This window comes from Pristiophorus japonicus, chromosome 6, assembly GCF_044704955.1.
Source record: "Pristiophorus japonicus isolate sPriJap1 chromosome 6, sPriJap1.hap1, whole genome shotgun sequence".
Lineage (NCBI taxonomy): Eukaryota > Metazoa > Chordata > Chondrichthyes > Pristiophoridae > Pristiophorus > Pristiophorus japonicus.
The window spans coordinates 260,590,095-260,607,727 of NC_091982.1; the positions used below are offsets into that span (position 1 = coordinate 260,590,095).

Sequence of the window (17,633 nt, forward strand, 5' to 3'; positions counted from 1 at the left end):
TGTCAAGCATGATTTCCCTTTCACAAATCCATGCTGACTTGGACCTATCATGTCACCTCTTTCCAAATGCGCTGCTATGACATCCTTAATAATTGATTCCATCATTTTACCCACTACTGATGTCAAGCTGACCGGTCTATAATTCCCTGTTTTCTCTCTCCCTCCTTTTTTTAAAAAGTGGGGTTACATTGGCTACCCTCCACTCCATAGGAACTGATCCAGAGTCAATGGAATGTTGGAAAATGACTGTCAATGCATCCGCTATTTCCAAGGCCACCTCCTTAAGTACTCTGGGATGCAGTCCATCAGGCCCTGGGGATTTATCGGTCTTTAATCCCATCAATTTCCCCAGCACAATTTCCCGACTAATAAGGATTTCCCTCAGTTCCTCCTTCTTACTAGACCCTCTGACCCCTTTTATATCTGGAAGGTTGTTTGTGTCCTCCTTAGTGAATACCGAACCAAAGTACTTGTTCAATTGGTCTGCCATTTCTTTGTTCCCCATTATGACTTCCCCTGATTCTGACTGCAGGGGACCTACGTTTGTCTTTACTAACCTTTTTCTCTTTACATATCTATAGAAACTTTTGCAGTCTGTCTTAATGTTCCCTGCAAGCTTCCTCTCGTACTCTATTTTCCCTGCCCTAATCAAACCCTTTGTCCTCCTCTGCTGAGTTCTAAATTTCTCCCAGTCCCCGGGTTCCCGAGTTCCCGAGTTCCGGGAAAGACGGATTTGGAAGGCAACAGCACATTTAAGAACTTTGGAGGGCAAAAGGCACTTGGAGATGGGGTGGTAGTTTGCAAGGACAGAGAGGTCAAGGGTGCATTTTTTTTTCAGGAGGAGGTGATGATGGCAGATTTGAAGGGTGGGGGGCACTGTACCTGAGTAAAAGAACTGTTAACAATATCAGCTAACATAAGGGCCAGGAAGGGAAATTGGGTGGTGAGCAGTTTGGTGGGAATAGGTTCAAGGGAGCAGGAGGTGGGTTTGATGTTGTGCTTGGAGAGGGCATGAGGGGAGATGGGAGAGAAACCAAAAGACAAATGTGAGTTCAGCGCAAGGGCAGGGAGGAACATTAGGGAAAGTTTGGCTGGAGGATGGAGGGAAGTGACACAGGCAGCTGAACCTTAGTGACAATCTTAGTGACAAAGACGTCCATGATGTAATGTCCTTGCTCAGTGGCACAAAACCCACACGAGGCACATTCTATGGACAAGGTCACTCTGTGACCTGAACCTTTATTCACAGGACCAAGAAGTGATGACCCTGCGTGGAACCTCCCTTTATATAGCTGAAAGACCAGGTAAGGAATGTCTCCCACAAGTTCACCCCCTGTGGTCAAGGTGCGCATTGCTTAAGTATATACAGTATTGCAGTGGTGTTACATACATGACATCACCTCCCCCCCAAAGTCTTATTGGGATCATAGGTTAAGTCTTTCAGGTGGTCTACGCTCCCTCGTGGAGCACCGCAGTTGGAGCTCTGGCTGTTGAGCCTTGGCGTGAGTGTCTGTCACCTGTGGTGATTCCGGCCTGTCCGGGCTGACCGCCGGGACTGTGCATGCTGCTGAATGTTCTTGTTGCTCGTTCACTGGCGGTGGTGAGCACCATCTTATGCTCTTCCTCGCGTTCCTCAGTGTCTATGCTGAACCTTTTTTTTTAAAACTTGGTCCAGATGATTACGGCATATCTGCCCATTGTTAAGTTTAACCATGATGACCCTGTTCCCCTCTTTGTCTATTACAGTACCCTCAAGCCATTTGGGCCCCACGACGTGATTGAGGATAAATACGTGGTCATTTATTTCTATACATCTCCCCCTTGAATTTCGGTCATGGTACTCGTTTTGGGACTGGCGCTTGCCCTCAACAATGTCTGACAGGACTGGGTGAACGAGGGACAACCGAATTTTGAGTGTACGTTTCATTAGTAGTTCCGCGGGCGGGACTCCCCTGAGCGAGTGCGGTCGGGACCTGTAGGCCAGCAGGAGAGGCGATAGGCGGCATTGAAGGGAGGGTCCTTGAATCCTGAGCATGCCTTGTTTAATGATTTGGACCGCACATTCCGCCTGGCCATTGGAGGCCGGCTTGAACGGTGCTGTCCTGACATGGTTGATGCCATTGTCCGACATGAACTCCCGGAATTCGTAGCTCGTGAAACATGGGCCATTATCGCTAACAAGGATGTCCGGCAAGCCGTGGGTTGCAAAGACCGCATGTAGACTCTCCACAATGGTGGATGTCGTGCACAAATTCAAAATGATGCACTCGATCCATTTCGAGTACGCATCTACCACAATGAGAAACATTTTTCCCATGAAAGGGTCCACGTAGTCGACATGAATACGTGACCATGGCCTGATGGGCCAGGGCCACGGGCTGAGCGGGGCTTCCCTGGGGGCATTGCCCAGCTGGGCACACGTCGTGCACCTGCGAACACAGTGTTCCAGGTCTGAATCAATTCCCGGCCACCATACATGTCACCGGGCAATGGCCTTCATCAGCACGATGCCTGGGTGCTCGCTGTGGAGTTCCCTGATGAATGCCTCCCTGCCCCTCTGGGGCATGACTACCCGGCTGCCCCATAGTAGGCAGTCGGCTTGGATGGAGAGCTCATCCATCCGCCTGTGAAACGGTCTGACCTCCTCAGGGTATGCTCCGTGTGCGGGCGCCCAATCCCCAGTCAGGGCACATTTCTTAATCAGGGATAGGAGGGGATCTCTGTTGGTCCAGATTTTGATCTGGTGGGCTGTAATGGGGGAGCCTGCGCTGTCAAAGGCATCAACAGCCATGACCATCTCAGCGCTTTGCTCCGCTGCCCCATCGGTGGTGGCCAGTGGAAGCCTGCTGAGCACGTCAGCACAATTTTCAGTGCCAGGCCGGTGCCGGATGGAGTAGTCATAAGTAGCCAGCGTGAGAGACTATCGCTGTATGCGGGCTGACACGTTGGCATTGACAGCCTTGCTGTCTGACAACAGGGATGTTAACGGTTTGTGGTCCGTTTCTAATTCGAACCTCCTGTCAAAAATGTACTGATGCATTTTTTTTTACACCATAGACACATCCGAGTGCCTCCTTCTCAACGATCCCATATCCCCGTTCTGTTTGAGCACGCGACCTGGAAGCATAAGCCACAGGTTGTAGTTGACCCTCAGCATTACTCTGCTGCAACGCACACCCAATCCCATAGGACGATGCATCACATGTCAGAACCAATTTCTTACAGGGGTCGCACAGGGTCCATAACTTATTTGAACAAAGATTGAAAGCCCGTTCTTGACAGTCCCCCAAAAATCAATCATAACCCTTACGCAGGAGCACGTGAAGCGGCTCCAACAACGTGCTTAAGTTCGGCAGAAAGTTCCCGAAATAGTTCAAGAGTCCCAGAAATAAACGCAACTCCAATGTGTTGCCGGGCCTGGGTGCTCGTCGAATCGCCTGTGTTTTGGATTCGGTGGGCCGAATCCCATCTGCAGCAACCCTCCTGCCCAGGAACTCAACCTCAGGAGCTAAGAACAAATATTTAGACTTTTTGAGTCGCAGGCCTACCCGGTCCAGTCGGCGTAGCACCTCCTCCAGGTTGTGGAGGTGTTCCTCGGTGTCACGACCCGTGATGTGGATGTCGCCCTGAAATACAATTGTTCCAGGAATGGATTTAAGCAGGCTTTCCATGTTTCTTTGAAAAATCGCGGCCGCTGATCGAATGCCAAACGGGCACCTGTTGTAAACGAACAGTCCCTTGTGTGCGGTGATGGTGGTCAGTAGTTTAGATTCGTCGGCCAGTTCTTGGGTCATGTAGGCTGTAGTGAGATCCAACTTGGTGAACAGCTTGCCGCCTGCCATCGTGGCGAAAAGATCCTCCGCTCTCGGGAGCGGGTATTGGTCTTGGAGGGACACCCGATTAATAGTAGCCTTGTAGTCGCCACAGATCCTGACAGAATCATCCGCTTTTAGGACGGGAACAATGGGGCTTGCCCAGTCACTGAATTCAATGGGCAAGATGATGCCCTCTCTCAGCAAACGGTCCAATTTGCTCTCAATTTTCTCCTGCATCACATACGGCACAGTTCTGGCTTTGTGGTGCACTGGTCTGGCGTCTGAGGTGATGTGTATCACTACTTTGGTACCTTTGAACGTCCCGACGCCAGGTTGGAATAGTGACTCAAATTGTTGTAAGACTTGTGAGCACGAACTTCGCTCCACAGATGACATTGCGTGAACATCCCCCCATTTCCAGTTCATCTCAGCTAACCAGCTCCTCCCCAACAGTGCGGGACCATTGCCCGGGACAATCCAGAGCGGCAGCCGGTTCACTGATCTATTGTGTGTGACAGCCAACATTGCACTGCCTAGTACTGGAATGATTTATTTGGTATGCGTCCGTAGTTGTGTCTCAATGCGTTCTAGTTTGGGTCTACTGGCTTTTAGTGGCCATAGCTTTTCGAATTGTCGAACGCTCATGAGTGACTGGCTGGCCCCCGTGTCCAGCTCCATGCGTACAGGGATGCCGTTTAATAAAACCATCATCATTGGTGGCGTTTTGGTATATGAGCTGTGAGTGTTTGCCACATGAACCCGCTGAACTTCAGCGTCCATTGATTTGCCCCAAGAGTCATCCTGCCTCAAAGACCCCTCTTCTGGTCCACCCGCTCGTAAATTAGCCTGGTTACAGGCTTCCTGCACATTCGAGCTAAATGGCCACTGAGGTTGCAATTTCTGCAAATTGTTGAAACCTGCAAGTCCTGGCAGAGTGTTTGCCCCCACACCTCCAGCATGAGCTGAGATTCCCATTGTTGTGAACAAAGGAGCTATGACCCGGCATTCCTCGCTGATTGTCCCTTTGACTGCCCTTGAGTACCCTGTTAGTGGGTGTCAATGGCCCCATCCCAGACTGCATTGTCCACTGTGATGGTGTAAATGTCCATTTGTCTCTGTTGAAAACCTACTCTGGGGTCTATTGCTGCCTGGAGTGTGTCGAACTGCCCTTGCCTGCCTGCGGGGCTCCGAGTCACGTTTATGATAGTGACTCCCTGATCCCCCGCTGCGTTGGAGGCAGAATTGCGCTTGTATGTTATTTTGGTTTCCTCATCGCCCGCCATGAAAGTCTGAGCCATCAACGCCACCGCTTCCAAAGTCAAGTCCTTGGTCTCAATTAACTTTCGGAAAATCCCCGCATGACCGATGCCCTCAATAAAGAAGTCCCTTAATATCTCCCCCCTGCAGGCATCAGTGAACTTAGAGGCTGGCCAAACACCGGAGGTCTGCAACGAAGTCCGGTATGCTCTGTCCTTCACGACGTCGGTGGGTATAGAATCTGTGTCGGGCCATGTGTATGCTGCTCGCCGGTTTGAGGTGCTCACCGATTAGTTTGCTGAGCTCTTCAAAGGTTTTGTCCGCCGGCTTTTCGGGTGCTAGTAGGTCCTTCATGAGCGTGTAAGTCTTAGGTCCGCAGCTGGTCAGCAGATGGGCCCTTCGCTTGTCGGCTGCTGCATCTCCCAGCCATTCTTTCGTGACAAAGCTTTGCTGGAGCCTCTCAATGAAATCGTCCCAGTCCTCACTAACACAGTACCGTTCCTCTGTGCTACCGGTGACCTCGTGGGTCGTTGATTCCCGTTTCTCGTCGCCAATATAATGTCCTTACACAATGGCACAAAACCCACACGAGGCACATTCTATGGACAAGGTCACTCCATGACCCGAATCTTTATTCCCAGGACCAAGACGTGATGACCCTGCGTGGGACCTCCCTTTATATACCTGGATGACCAGGTGAGGAGTGTCTCCCACAAGTTCACCCCCTGTGGTCAAGGTGTGCATTGCTTAAGTATATACAGTATTGCAGTGGTGTTACATAGAGGTTACATACATGACACATGAGCTCCTCGCTCTTGTTGTTGGAGGCGAGGGTGGAGGAGGCAGGGGAGAGGGATTTAAGAAGAAGGTTTGTCATAGAGAAGAGAAGCCGAGGGTTAACTTTGTATTCGAAGATGATCCTGGAATAGTGAGAAGTTTTGGTAGAGCAGAGCAGGACACGATATTGCTTTACTGAGTTATCCAGATCTGATGATGAATGGATAACTCAGTTGTCTGCCATAAACATTCAAGTCTGCATTCCTTGGACATAAGCAAGCAGATATGAGGGCTGTATTGTGCTTAAGTTCCTGGAGTGGGACTTGAACCCACAACCTTCTGACTCAGAGGCAAGGGTACTACCCACAGTCACACTCGCTTTCAAAACCACCCTCCCACCTTAAACACCACCTTCGACCCTTTATCCTTGCAAACTAGCGCCCCATCTCCAACCTCCTCTTCCTCTCCACAGTTGCCTCCCCTCATCCATGTCTTTGTCACTTCCATTATTAATGAATTATTCCAATGCTCTCCTCGCCGGCCTTCTATACTCTACCCTCTGTAAGCTTCAGCTCATCCAATGCTCCGCTGTGCATATCCTATCCTGTACCAAGCCCTGCTTACCTATCACCATGTCCTTGCGGACCTACATTTTCCCTTTGCCCCTTCAAGACCCCTCTCTTCTGTTTCATGCCTCCTTTCATTTCTCTCCTCTCAGATACTTTGCCCTCCCAAGTTCCTGCTTCAACACTTCAGCACTCCTCGATTTTCATACTCTCCTGCCACCGTTCCAGGCTTGACTCCCTTAGACAAGCCTACAGCTTCCCTCTGTGCCTCTCTTGGCATCCTCTGAAGAGCCCATCGAGGCACTTGTTGCTGCCTCCTCACAGGCAGCAACCTCATTGGCCCCATCCTACTCTCTTGCCGACCTTCCCACCCTCTAGGGACCAATCTTTCCAACTTCCTTCCTGTCCCACTCACACCTCCCAACGCTGACCCTGTGGACTCTGCCAGTGGACCAGCTATCACCACACCAGAATGTCCATTCACTTGTGAACAAGGACCTTGCCATCGATGAGCATATGGAGGATGTTTGCATTGACATCATGGCATTGACGGAAACCTGGCTGAAGGGTGATGACACCTTCCCCTAAATGAATACTCTTCTGGCACAGTGTCACCTGTGGCTTACTGGGTTGCATTCTTGCCTTTGAGTCAGAAGGTTGTGGAGTTCAAGTCCCACTCCAGAGACTTGAACACAAAAATCTCGGCTGACACTCCAGTGTTGTGCTGAGAGAGTGCTGCACTGCAAGAGGTGCTGTCTTTCGGATGAGACGTTAAAAGTCTGCCCTCTCGAGTGGACGTAAACGACCCCATGACACTATTTCAAAGAAGAGCAGGGAGTTATCCCCTGTGTCCTGGCCAATATTTATTCCTCAATCAACATAACAAAAACAGATTATCTGGTCATTATCACTGCTGTTTGTGGGAGCTTGCTGTGCACAAATTGGCTGCCGCGTTTCCTACATTCCAAAAGTACTTCATTGGCTGTAAAGTGCTTTGAGATGTCCGGTGGTCGTGAAAGGCGCTATATAAATGCAAGTCTTGCTTTTTCTTTCATAGTCATGGTTTTCAGACTGTTGAGGGGTAAATGCTCACCTGGCCAATACAGAGGGGCTCAGAGGACAGACAGCAGCAGTTGTGTAATTAAAACACCTTTAAAAGGATAATTAACTACAGGAATTTTTAAGAACAATGCTCCTGTCGCTGAGACACAGTTTATATTTCATAAACTATGGAAATCCAGTCATACCTTTACACATATCTTTGGACTTTTCAAGTAAAGGACTGGTATAAACCTTTTAACTAAAATGGACAAGAAAACACTGCTGCAAGTTTTCGCAAAGTATATAGAAACATCAAACTGCATTATTAATAAAATAATGGCTCAAAAACTAGGAAGGCAACTGACACACAACTTATACAGTAAAATAGTGAGGATTTAATTCCTTCTACAAGCGACGCCTAGTTAGGTTTTTAACTGAACGCTGTGTTTAAGTAGGTTTTCATTTGAGGTAAGAAAAAAAAAAGGTGTGTGTTTATATAGCACCTATTACTACCACCGGACATCCCGAAGTGCTTTACAGCCAATGAAATGCAATGAAGTACAATGAAGTGTAGCCACTGTTGTAATGTAGAAAACACGGCAGCCAATTTGCACACAGCAAGCTCCCAGAAAGAGCAATGTGATCATGACCAGATAATCTGTTTTTAGTGATGTTTATTGAGGAATAAATATTGGTCAGGATACCAAGGATAACTTTCCTGCTCTTCTTCGAGATAGTTCCATAGGATCTTTTACACAACCTTCTGACGCAGAGATGAGTTACTACCCACTGAGTCACGGCTGACACACAATTAACTGGAACCCAGTTTTACTCACCCTTAGCTTGGCGGATGAGGGGGAGGAAGGCTTTAGTTACTCGGACAGTTCCCCACAAGTTGACATCTGCAACTTCCTTGTAATGTGCCACACTTGTAAATTCCACTTCTCCAAAAGTTGAAATGCCAGCATTGTTCACCACACCCCAGAGTCCTGAATAATGGACACAATGCATTTGATCAGTACAGTATGGACATTCAAGCTGTTCATGCATCACATTTATTACCCTCTGTGCAACATACAATGGCAATGTAAGGATAAGTCCATTTTTAAAAACCTCTGATGCTGACCTGCAGTTCTGTACCATTCTAAAGTTTCCTGGCAAAAAAATTAATCGGATTTTCACCATTTTTGGCCAAATATAAATATCACCCCTGCTTGCTGTTTGAATTCTCGCATGTTCTGTGAGTGTTACCACTTACTCAACAACAATCTTACATTCCACTCCCTTTCTTAGATGTTCACTTCACTGACTAACAAAGAGAGCTTTGGTCAGTGCTATAAGAGGTGGAATGGGGCAAAGGTAAAACATGGGGCAGTAAGCAGAACTATTGGGACTTGGGGGCACAGAGAGGTCGGTTATGGGGCCCCCCTAGCCAGCATATGCCTTCCCACTCAGACAGCAATGTTGTCACCCCACCCCCAACACACAATAGAACAATATATCACACAACTAAAAACTCAAAAACATACAAGGAGGTTCTTAAATTATCTCCACCAGGAAATGAAAAAAGTGGAAAATGTGTCATTTCATTTTAAAAGTGAACAAAATGAGATCAAGTGTAATCCACTCTAACATCGCTTTCACCTTGTGTTTAATTAAACTCCGACAGTGCCATGCCTTCCAAAAGGAGATCTCAAATTTTAAAGAGCGTTCAATTTGACAAGGTCAGAATGTCATTGCCAACTGTTTGTACGCTTCCACCACCTGGTGTGAACATTGGCTAGCTGTCATTCCTGGAGGCCCGTTCCTGCTACGGTCATCAGGTTCATTTCCACACAATGACTCGCTGGAGCCTGAGAGAATCCAGCTGCTTGCTATGCACATGCACACACTCTATCCAGTACCCATAAGTGTCAACCACAGATTCCAAACATCCGGGAATGTGTTTATCGGTATCTGGCACACAATTTTAAGCTGTCACCTTCCTGTACATCTGTCGTTCTCTGCTGCCATGGGTTTCACAGCTGATTAAAGACAGCTCTGGAAGTGAAATGCAAAAGTTTCCTTTGACAGTAAATAAAGAGCGTGCAGCGCAGAAAGGAGAAAAGTAAAAACATACAAACTTAAACTTACTAGTAACAGATCTGAAGTCTTTAGCGTTTCCTCTTAATACTTCTCAGCCTAATGATAAACCATCTCTCAACAGTACTTTGTGTGTTGGGATATTATTATTTGTGTTAGCCAGATGGCAGGATGAGTTTGCATCGCAAAGGATTATTTGGCTGTATTTCACTGTGCTCCATGGATAAATCATCAGGCAAAGCAATGAGAAAATGGGGAAATCCAGGAGCAATGAGCTGAGATCAGACCTGACAGAGCTCAACAGAACGGTTTCTTTACATAGGAACATGGGGCTTGCTAGACAAAAAAGGACCACGGTCCATCTAGTTCGCCTTCTACCAGCCTGGTAGTTGCATGATACAACGATAATGGAGTTTTTAAACTAATCATAGCAATCAATCTCTGTCAATTAGTCTACAACAGACCTAAACATGATGTGAGGACAATTCCAATGGTGGAGAGCTTTGGGAATGCTGGGGGCAAATTTGCCCCTTTTTATAGCCCTGTTAGCACCTCCGGGGGGGGGGGGGGGGGCGCAAGACACTTTGCGCCTGAGGGAGGGGTGCACTACCGCCTCCTGGGAAATTGTTCCAGAGTTTGCAGAGGTGCTGCAATGGCAGCATCGCTCCCCGCGGTTAGCGCCCCAGGCTGCCGTGCAACTGGCAATGACATCATCACCGTGCATGCCCACCCCTCACTGCCCCGTGCCGACCCCTTAACGCCCCGTGGAGGAAACTGCCCCGCGGCGAGCGGATGTCAACACCAGCTTTGCGGGTCGTGAAGCTGGCGGACATCCGCTCTCAGAGCTCTCCTTAAATGGGAGGACGCAATGTGCCCTGGGCCGCCATCTTTTTTTGTCACCTGACTCCCGGGTCGGCTCAACAATCGTGGCCCTAGCGTGGTCCGAGCCACCATCATTCAGCCTGGCACTCCGTCTTGGGTGCCGGGCTGCAGGCCCAGTTGCACACTGCTCGAGTGGAGGCCATCAGAGGCCTTGCAGAGTGCGCAGTGGCCCTTTCCTTTAATCGAAGGGGAGGGGTATTGGAGCACGTCAGCTTCCCTCAGCGCCCCTTCCCGGTTACCACCCCCAAAGGAAGTGGAGCGCGCGAGATTGTGCTTGTCTTCCTTTGAGGGGCAGCAAGGGCAATTCCGCAATGGGGGCAGCACTTCAGCGCCAGGCACTAATAAGTCCCGACCCTTGAAGATTAAGGCCCCAAATCGGGTTGCAGGGCAAGTTCGCCCACACTAGGTCCAACGTTGCCAATTCCTCCGAAGCATGCTATATTTACCATGTCATGTCTCAAATTACTCACATGCTGTATTCCAAAACATTATTCAGTTTGCATTTGAATAAATCAATACTTCCACCATTGCTCTGAAAAGCCTGTTCCATACACTAACTATCGCTCACTGAAGTATTGTTTCTGTGGATTTGTTTTAAATTTCCCCTCCCCCCACCCCTTCAAGTGATGGCCTTCAAGTTCTACTGTTTTGGACAAGGTGAAATAGCTTGTAATGGTCAACATTATCTAGTCCCTTTAGAATCCTAAAAACAGCAAGCATCCCACCTCAGCCTTCTCTTTTCCAGTGAGTACATGCCCAATTTATAGAATTGCTCCTCATAATCTAATCCCTCCATCTCCTCAACCATTCTGGTCAATCCCTTCTGTGATTTCTTTTTTTTTAAATGGAATCACAGGAAAAAAAATAAAGCTGACTCCACTCACTGCCAGCTTCCCACACAGCTGTGTCATGTGACATAGAAACATAGAAACATAGAAAATAGGTGCAGGAGTAGGCCATTCGGCCCTTCTAGCCTGCACCGCCATTCAATGAGTTCATGGCTGAACATTCAACTTCAGTACCCCATTCCTGCTTTCTCGCCATACCCATTGATCCCCCTAGTAGTAAGGACCTCATCTAACTCCTTTTTGAATATATTCAGTGAATTGGCCTCAACAACTTTCTGTGGTAGAGAATTCCACAGGTTCACCACTCTCTGGGTGAAGAAGTTCCTCCGCATCTCGGTCCTAAATAGCTTACCCCTTATCCTTAGACTGTGACCCCTGGTTCTGGACTTCCCCAACATTGGGAACATTCTTCTTGCATCTAACCTGTCTAACCCCGTCAGAATTTTAAATGTTTCTATGAGGTCCCCTCTCATAGTGATGATTTTCCCTGCCCTCGTGATTCAACAACCACAAGCCTCTCGACACTGAAGGAAAACCAGTGTCCGAAGACACCGAAGATAGAAGAAACAAACCACCAGACTGCGGAAGGCACAGTATTTGGGGAGCGTCGAGAGAGGCGGGAGTCGAGAGAGGCAGCGGCCTATAAAAGGCTCAGCAGTCCGGGGAGCGTCGAGAGAGGCGAGAGTCCAGAGAGACGTACCGGTGCAGCTCCAGCTGAGAGAGAAGGCAAAAAAGAAGTAGAAAGAAATCAAAAGGTGACGTCACAGCCAACGTGGTAAGTGATTAGCTGCTGATTGGTGAGTAGTTTTTCTTTTTCTTTATTAGTCAGTAACTTTTAACATTGTTGTCGGCAATTTAAGTGTATCTAAGGGTTAAGTCATGGCAGGACAGCTCGGTCACGTGATATGCTCTTCCTGTACCATGTGGGAACACGGGGACAACACCAGTGTCCCTGACGACTACATGTGTGGGAAGTGTGTCCACCTCCGGCTACTGACGGTCCGCGTTGCGGAGTTGGAGCTGAAGGTGGATTCACTCTGGAGCATCCACGATGCTGAGAATGACGTGAGTATCACGTATAGCGAGTTGGTCTTACCGCAGGAGAAGGGTCCACAGCCAGCGAGGGAATGGAAGACCAGCAGGAAGAGTAGTGCAAGGAAGGTAGTGCAGGGGTCCCCTGTGGTCATCCCACTGCAAAACAGATACACTGCTTTGAGTGCTGTTGAGGGGGATGACTCATCAGGAGTGGGCAGCAGCAGCCAAGTTCATGGCACCGTGGCTGGCTCTGTTGCACAGGAGGGCAGGAAAAAGAGTGGGCGAGCGATAGTGATAGGGGATTCAATTGTATGGGGAATAGATAGGCGTTTCTGCGGCCGCAACCGAGACTCCAGGATGTTATGTTGCCTCCCTGGTGCAAGGGTCAAGGATGTCTCGGAGCGGGTGCAGGACATTCTAAAAAGGGAGGGAGAACAGCCAGTTGTCGTGGTGCACGTTGGTACCAATGACATAGGTAAAAAAAGGGATGAGTTCCTACGAAATGAATTTAAGGAGCTAGGAGCTAAATTAAAAAGTAGGACCTCAAAAGTAGTAATCTCGGGATTGCTACCAGTGCCACGTGCTAGTCAGAGTAGGAATCGCAGGATAGCTCAGATGAATACAAGGCTTGAGCAATGGTGCAGCAGGGAGGGATTCAAATTCCTGGGGCATTGGAACCGGTTCTGGGGGAGGTGGGACCAGTACAATCCGGACGGTCTGCACCTGGGCAGAATCGGAACCAATGTCCTCGGGGGAGTGTTTGCTAGTGCTGTTGGGGAGGAGTTAAACTAATATGGCAGGGGGATGGGAACCAATGCAGGGAGATAGAGGGAAACAAAAAGGAGGCAAAAACAAAAGACAGAAAGGAGATGAGGAAAAGTGGAGGGCAGAGAAACCCAAGGCAAAGAACAAAAAGGGCCATTGTACAGCAAAATTCTAAAAGGACAGAGGGTGTTAAAAAAACAAGCCTAAAGGCTTTGTGTCTTAATGCAAGGAGTATCCGCAATAAGGTGGATGAATTAACTGTGCAAATAGATGTTAACAAATATGATGTGATTGGGATTACGGAGACGTGGCTCCAGGATGATCAGGGCTGGGAACTCAACATCCAGGGATATTCAACATTCAGGAAGGATAGAATAAAAGGAAAAGGAGGTGGGGTAGCATTGCTGGTTAAGGAGGAGATTAAGGCAATAGTTAGGAAGGACATTAGCTTGGATGATGTGGAATCTATATGGGTAGAGCTGCAGAACACCAAAGGGCAAAAAATGTTAGTGGGAGTTGTGTACAGACCTCCAAACAGTAGTAGTGATGTTGGGGAGGGCATCAAACAGGAAATTAGGGGTGCGTGCAATAAAGGTGCAGCAGTTATAATGGGTGACTTTAATATGCACATAGATTGGGCTAACCAAACTGGAAGCAATACGGTGGAGGAGGATTTTCTGGAGTGCATAAGGGATGGTTTTTTAGACCAATATGTCGAGGAACCAACTAGGGGGGAGGCCATCTTAGACTGGGTGTTATGTAATGAGAGAGGATTAATTAGCAATCTCGTTGTGCGAGGCCCCTTGGGGAAGAGTGACCATAATATGGTGGAATTCTGCATTGGGATGGAGAATGAAACAGTTAATTGAGAGACCATGGTCCAGAACTTAAAGAAGGCTAACTTTGAAGGTATGAGGCGTGAATTGGCTGGGATGGATTGGCGAATGATACTTAAGGGGTTGACTGTGGATGGGCAATGGCAGACATTTAGAGACCGCATGGATGAACTACAACAATTGTACATTCCTGTCTGGCATAGAAATAAAAAAGGGAAGGTGGCTCAACCGTAGCTATCAAGGGAAATCAGGGATAGTATTAAAGCCAAGGAAGTGGCATACAAATTGGCCAGAAATAGCAGCGAACCTGGGGACTAGGAGAAATTTAGAACTCAGCAGAGGAGGACAAAGGATTTGATTAGGGCAGGGAAAATGGAGTATGAGAAGAAGCTTGCAGGGAACATTAAGACGGATTGCAAAAGTTTCTATAGATATGTAAAGAGAAAAAGGTTAGTAAAGACAAACGTAGGTCCCCTGCAGTCAGAATCAGGGGAAGTCATAACGGGGAACAAAGAAATGGCGGACCAATTGAACAAGTACTTTGGTTCGGTATTCACGAAGGAGGACACGAACAACCTTCCGGTTATAAAAGGGGTCGGGGGGTCTAGTAAGGAGGAGGAACTGAGGGAAATCCTTATTAGCCGGGAAATTGTGTTGGGGAAATTGATGGGATTGAAGGCCGATAAATCCCCAGGGCCTGATGGACTGCATCCCAGAGTACTTAAGGAGGTGGCCTTGGAAATAGTGGATGCGTTGACAGTCATTTTCCAACATTCCATTGACTCTGGATCAGTTCCTATGGAGTGGAGGGTAGCCAATGTAACCCCACTTTTTTAAAAAAGGAGGGAGAGAGAAAACAGGGAATTATAGACCGGTCAGTCTGACATCGGTAGTGGGTAAAATGATGGAATCAATTATTAAGGATGTCATAGCAGTGCATTTGGAAAGAGGTGACATGATAGGTCCAAGTCAGCATGGATTTGTGAAAGGGAAATCATGCTTGACAAATCTTCTGGAATTTTTTGAGGATGTTTCCAGTAGAGTGGATAAGGGAGAACCAGTTGATGTGGTATATTTGGACTTTCAGAAGGCGTTCGACAAGGTCCCACACAAGAGATTGATGTGCAAAGTTAGAGCACATGGGATTGGGGGTAGTGTACTGACATGGATTGAGAACTGGTTGTCAGACAGGAAGCAAAGAGTAGGAGTAAATGGGTACTTTTCAGAATGGCAGGCAGTGACTAGTGGGGTACCGCAAGGTTCTGTGCTGGGGCCCCAGCTGTTTACACTGTACATTAATGATTTAGATGAGGGGATTAAATGTAGTATCTCCAAATGTGCGGATGACACTAAGTTGGGTGGCAGTGTGAGCTGCGAGGAGGATGCTGTGAGGCTGCAGAGCGACTTGGATAGGTTAGGTGAGTGGGCAAATGCATGGCAGATGAAGTATAATGTGGATAAATGTGAGGTTATCCACTTTGGTGGTAAAAACAGAGAGACAGACTATTATCTGAATGGTGACAGATTAGGAAAAGGGGAGGTGCAAAGAGACCTGGGTGTCATGGTACATCAGTCATTGAAGGTTGGCATGCAGGTGCAGCAGGCGGTTAAGAAAGCAAATGGCATGTTGGCCTTCATAGCAAGGGGATTTGAGTACAGGGGCAGGGAGGTGTTGCTACAGTTGTACAGGGCATTGGTGAGGCCACACCTGGAGTATTGTGTACAGTTTTGGTCTCCTAACCTGAGGAAGGACATTCTTGCTATTGAGGGAGTGCAGCGAAGGTTCACCAGACTGATTCCCGGGATGGTGGGACTGACCTATCAAGAAAGACTGGATCAACTGGGCTTGTATTCACTGGAGTTCAGAAGAATGAGAGGGGACCTCATAGAAACATTTAAAATTCTGACGGGGTTAGACAGGTTAGATGCAGGAAGAATGTTCCCAATGTTGGGGAAGTCCAGAACCAGAGGTCACAGTCTAAGGATAAGGGGTAAGCCATTTAGGACCGAGATGCGGAGGAACTTCTTCACCCAGAGAGTGGTGAACCTGTGGAATTCTCTACCACAGAAAGTTGTTGAGGCCAATTCACTAAATATATTCAAAAAGGAGTTAGATGAGGTCCTTACTACTAGGGGGATCAAGGGGTATGGCGAGAAAGCAGGAATGGGGTACTGAAGTTGAATGTTCAGCCATGAACTCATTGAATGGCGGTGCAGGCTAGAAGGGCCGAATGGCCTACTCCTGCACCTATTTTCTATGTTTCTATGTTTCTATTCTTCTGACGTTCGGAGGACTCCTCCAAAAGCATGCTCTATGACTGCCCTACATTAGTTGCAGGCCGAACCCTTAGGAATATACTACACACACAGTCTGAATATTGTTCGACTGTTGAGGGAATGACAACAGAGGGGAAAAAGTGCCAATGGGTCCATGAATGTTTACGAATAATGAAATTCATTTCTTGAAAAAGTAGAGATATTCTGTACATGTACACCTGTACTTGCAGCTGTCATAGGGAAACCAAAACTTGACCTGTGACCTATGAAGTCTTATATCATTGGAGAATGCACCAGAAATAATACAGCCTACTTGCTGTATGGTCCAGATCTCCTAACTGATAGACAACACCAGACAAACCACATCGTTCAGGCTAAATTTGTGCTTATTAAAATGTTAAATTATACATAAGCAATAATAAATCAGCATATTAAACAGTAATAAAACAGTCCTCAATTCGTGGTGTTACTTTAAACAATTTTTCTCACAACAAAATAAGGAGGTTTTTAGAGGTGCTTTTTATGTAAGCAAGTCATTGCATTCATAGAGTCCTCCCTCATCACAGCGGCCCGTACATGCAATAGAACTGCCTTAACAGATCTAAAGAACTTGGGAAAGCTTTCCATTTATCTCCAGATTCAGGCAGCTACTGGCTACAAAACTGTCAACCATGAAGCAGAATAGATACTATTGCAGGGGATGACACACATCCTTTGCTGATTGGCAGTAACGCCCTGCATTAACCAGAGGATGCTCATTCCAACACAATGTGCACCAGCTATCTTGTGAAAACAAAGCTCATTTTTGAGGGTTCAGCTATCAACGATAACAATAGGATTGCCTTTTGTAAAAGCAAGCTTACATATATTAACATAGCACTAGTCTGCTGCGTTTATCCAACTAATCTGAACTTTATTGTTAAGAGGTAACAACGTGAACAGATACTGCCAACAGCACTTCAGTGCCAAGTCCATACAGTTTGTGCATTCACTCCTTCACAAATACAAAAGAAATCTCTCGCAGAAGCCATTTTTATACAAGTACATAGTATTGCAACACACTAACAGGCTATTCAGCCCAACAGGTCTGTGCTGGTTTTTATGCTTCACACGAACCTCCTCCCAACCTTCTTCATCTAACCCCATCAACATATCATTCCATTCCTTTTTCCCCTCGTGTGTTTACCTAGCTTCCCCTAAGTGCATCTGTGCTAGTAGCCTTAACCAGTCCTTGTGATGGCGAGTTCCACAGTCTAACCATTCTTTTGGTAAAGAAGTTTCTCCTGAATTCCCTATTGAATTTACTCGTGACTATCTTATATTTATGGCTCCTAGTTCTGGTTACCCCACAAGTGGAAACATCTTATTTAAGTCTACCCTATCAAACTTTTTCATAATCTTAAAGCCCTCTATTAGGTCACCCCTCAGTTTTCTGTTTTTGAGAGAAAATAC

The 17,633-nt window shown here is 47.3% G+C and overlaps 1 protein-coding gene across 1 annotated transcript in view; it reads right to left on the reverse strand.

The window, feature by feature from the left end:
- LOC139266062 (D-beta-hydroxybutyrate dehydrogenase, mitochondrial-like) overlaps window positions 1-17,633 on the reverse strand; it is a 33,586-nt gene that overhangs the window by 2,873 nt on the left and 13,080 nt on the right. Inside the window, exon 4 of the mRNA XM_070883899.1 lies at window positions 8,293-8,445. Coding sequence (XP_070740000.1) covers window positions 8,293-8,445 — 153 coding nt within the window. The remainder of the gene's footprint in view (window positions 1-8,292; window positions 8,446-17,633) is intronic.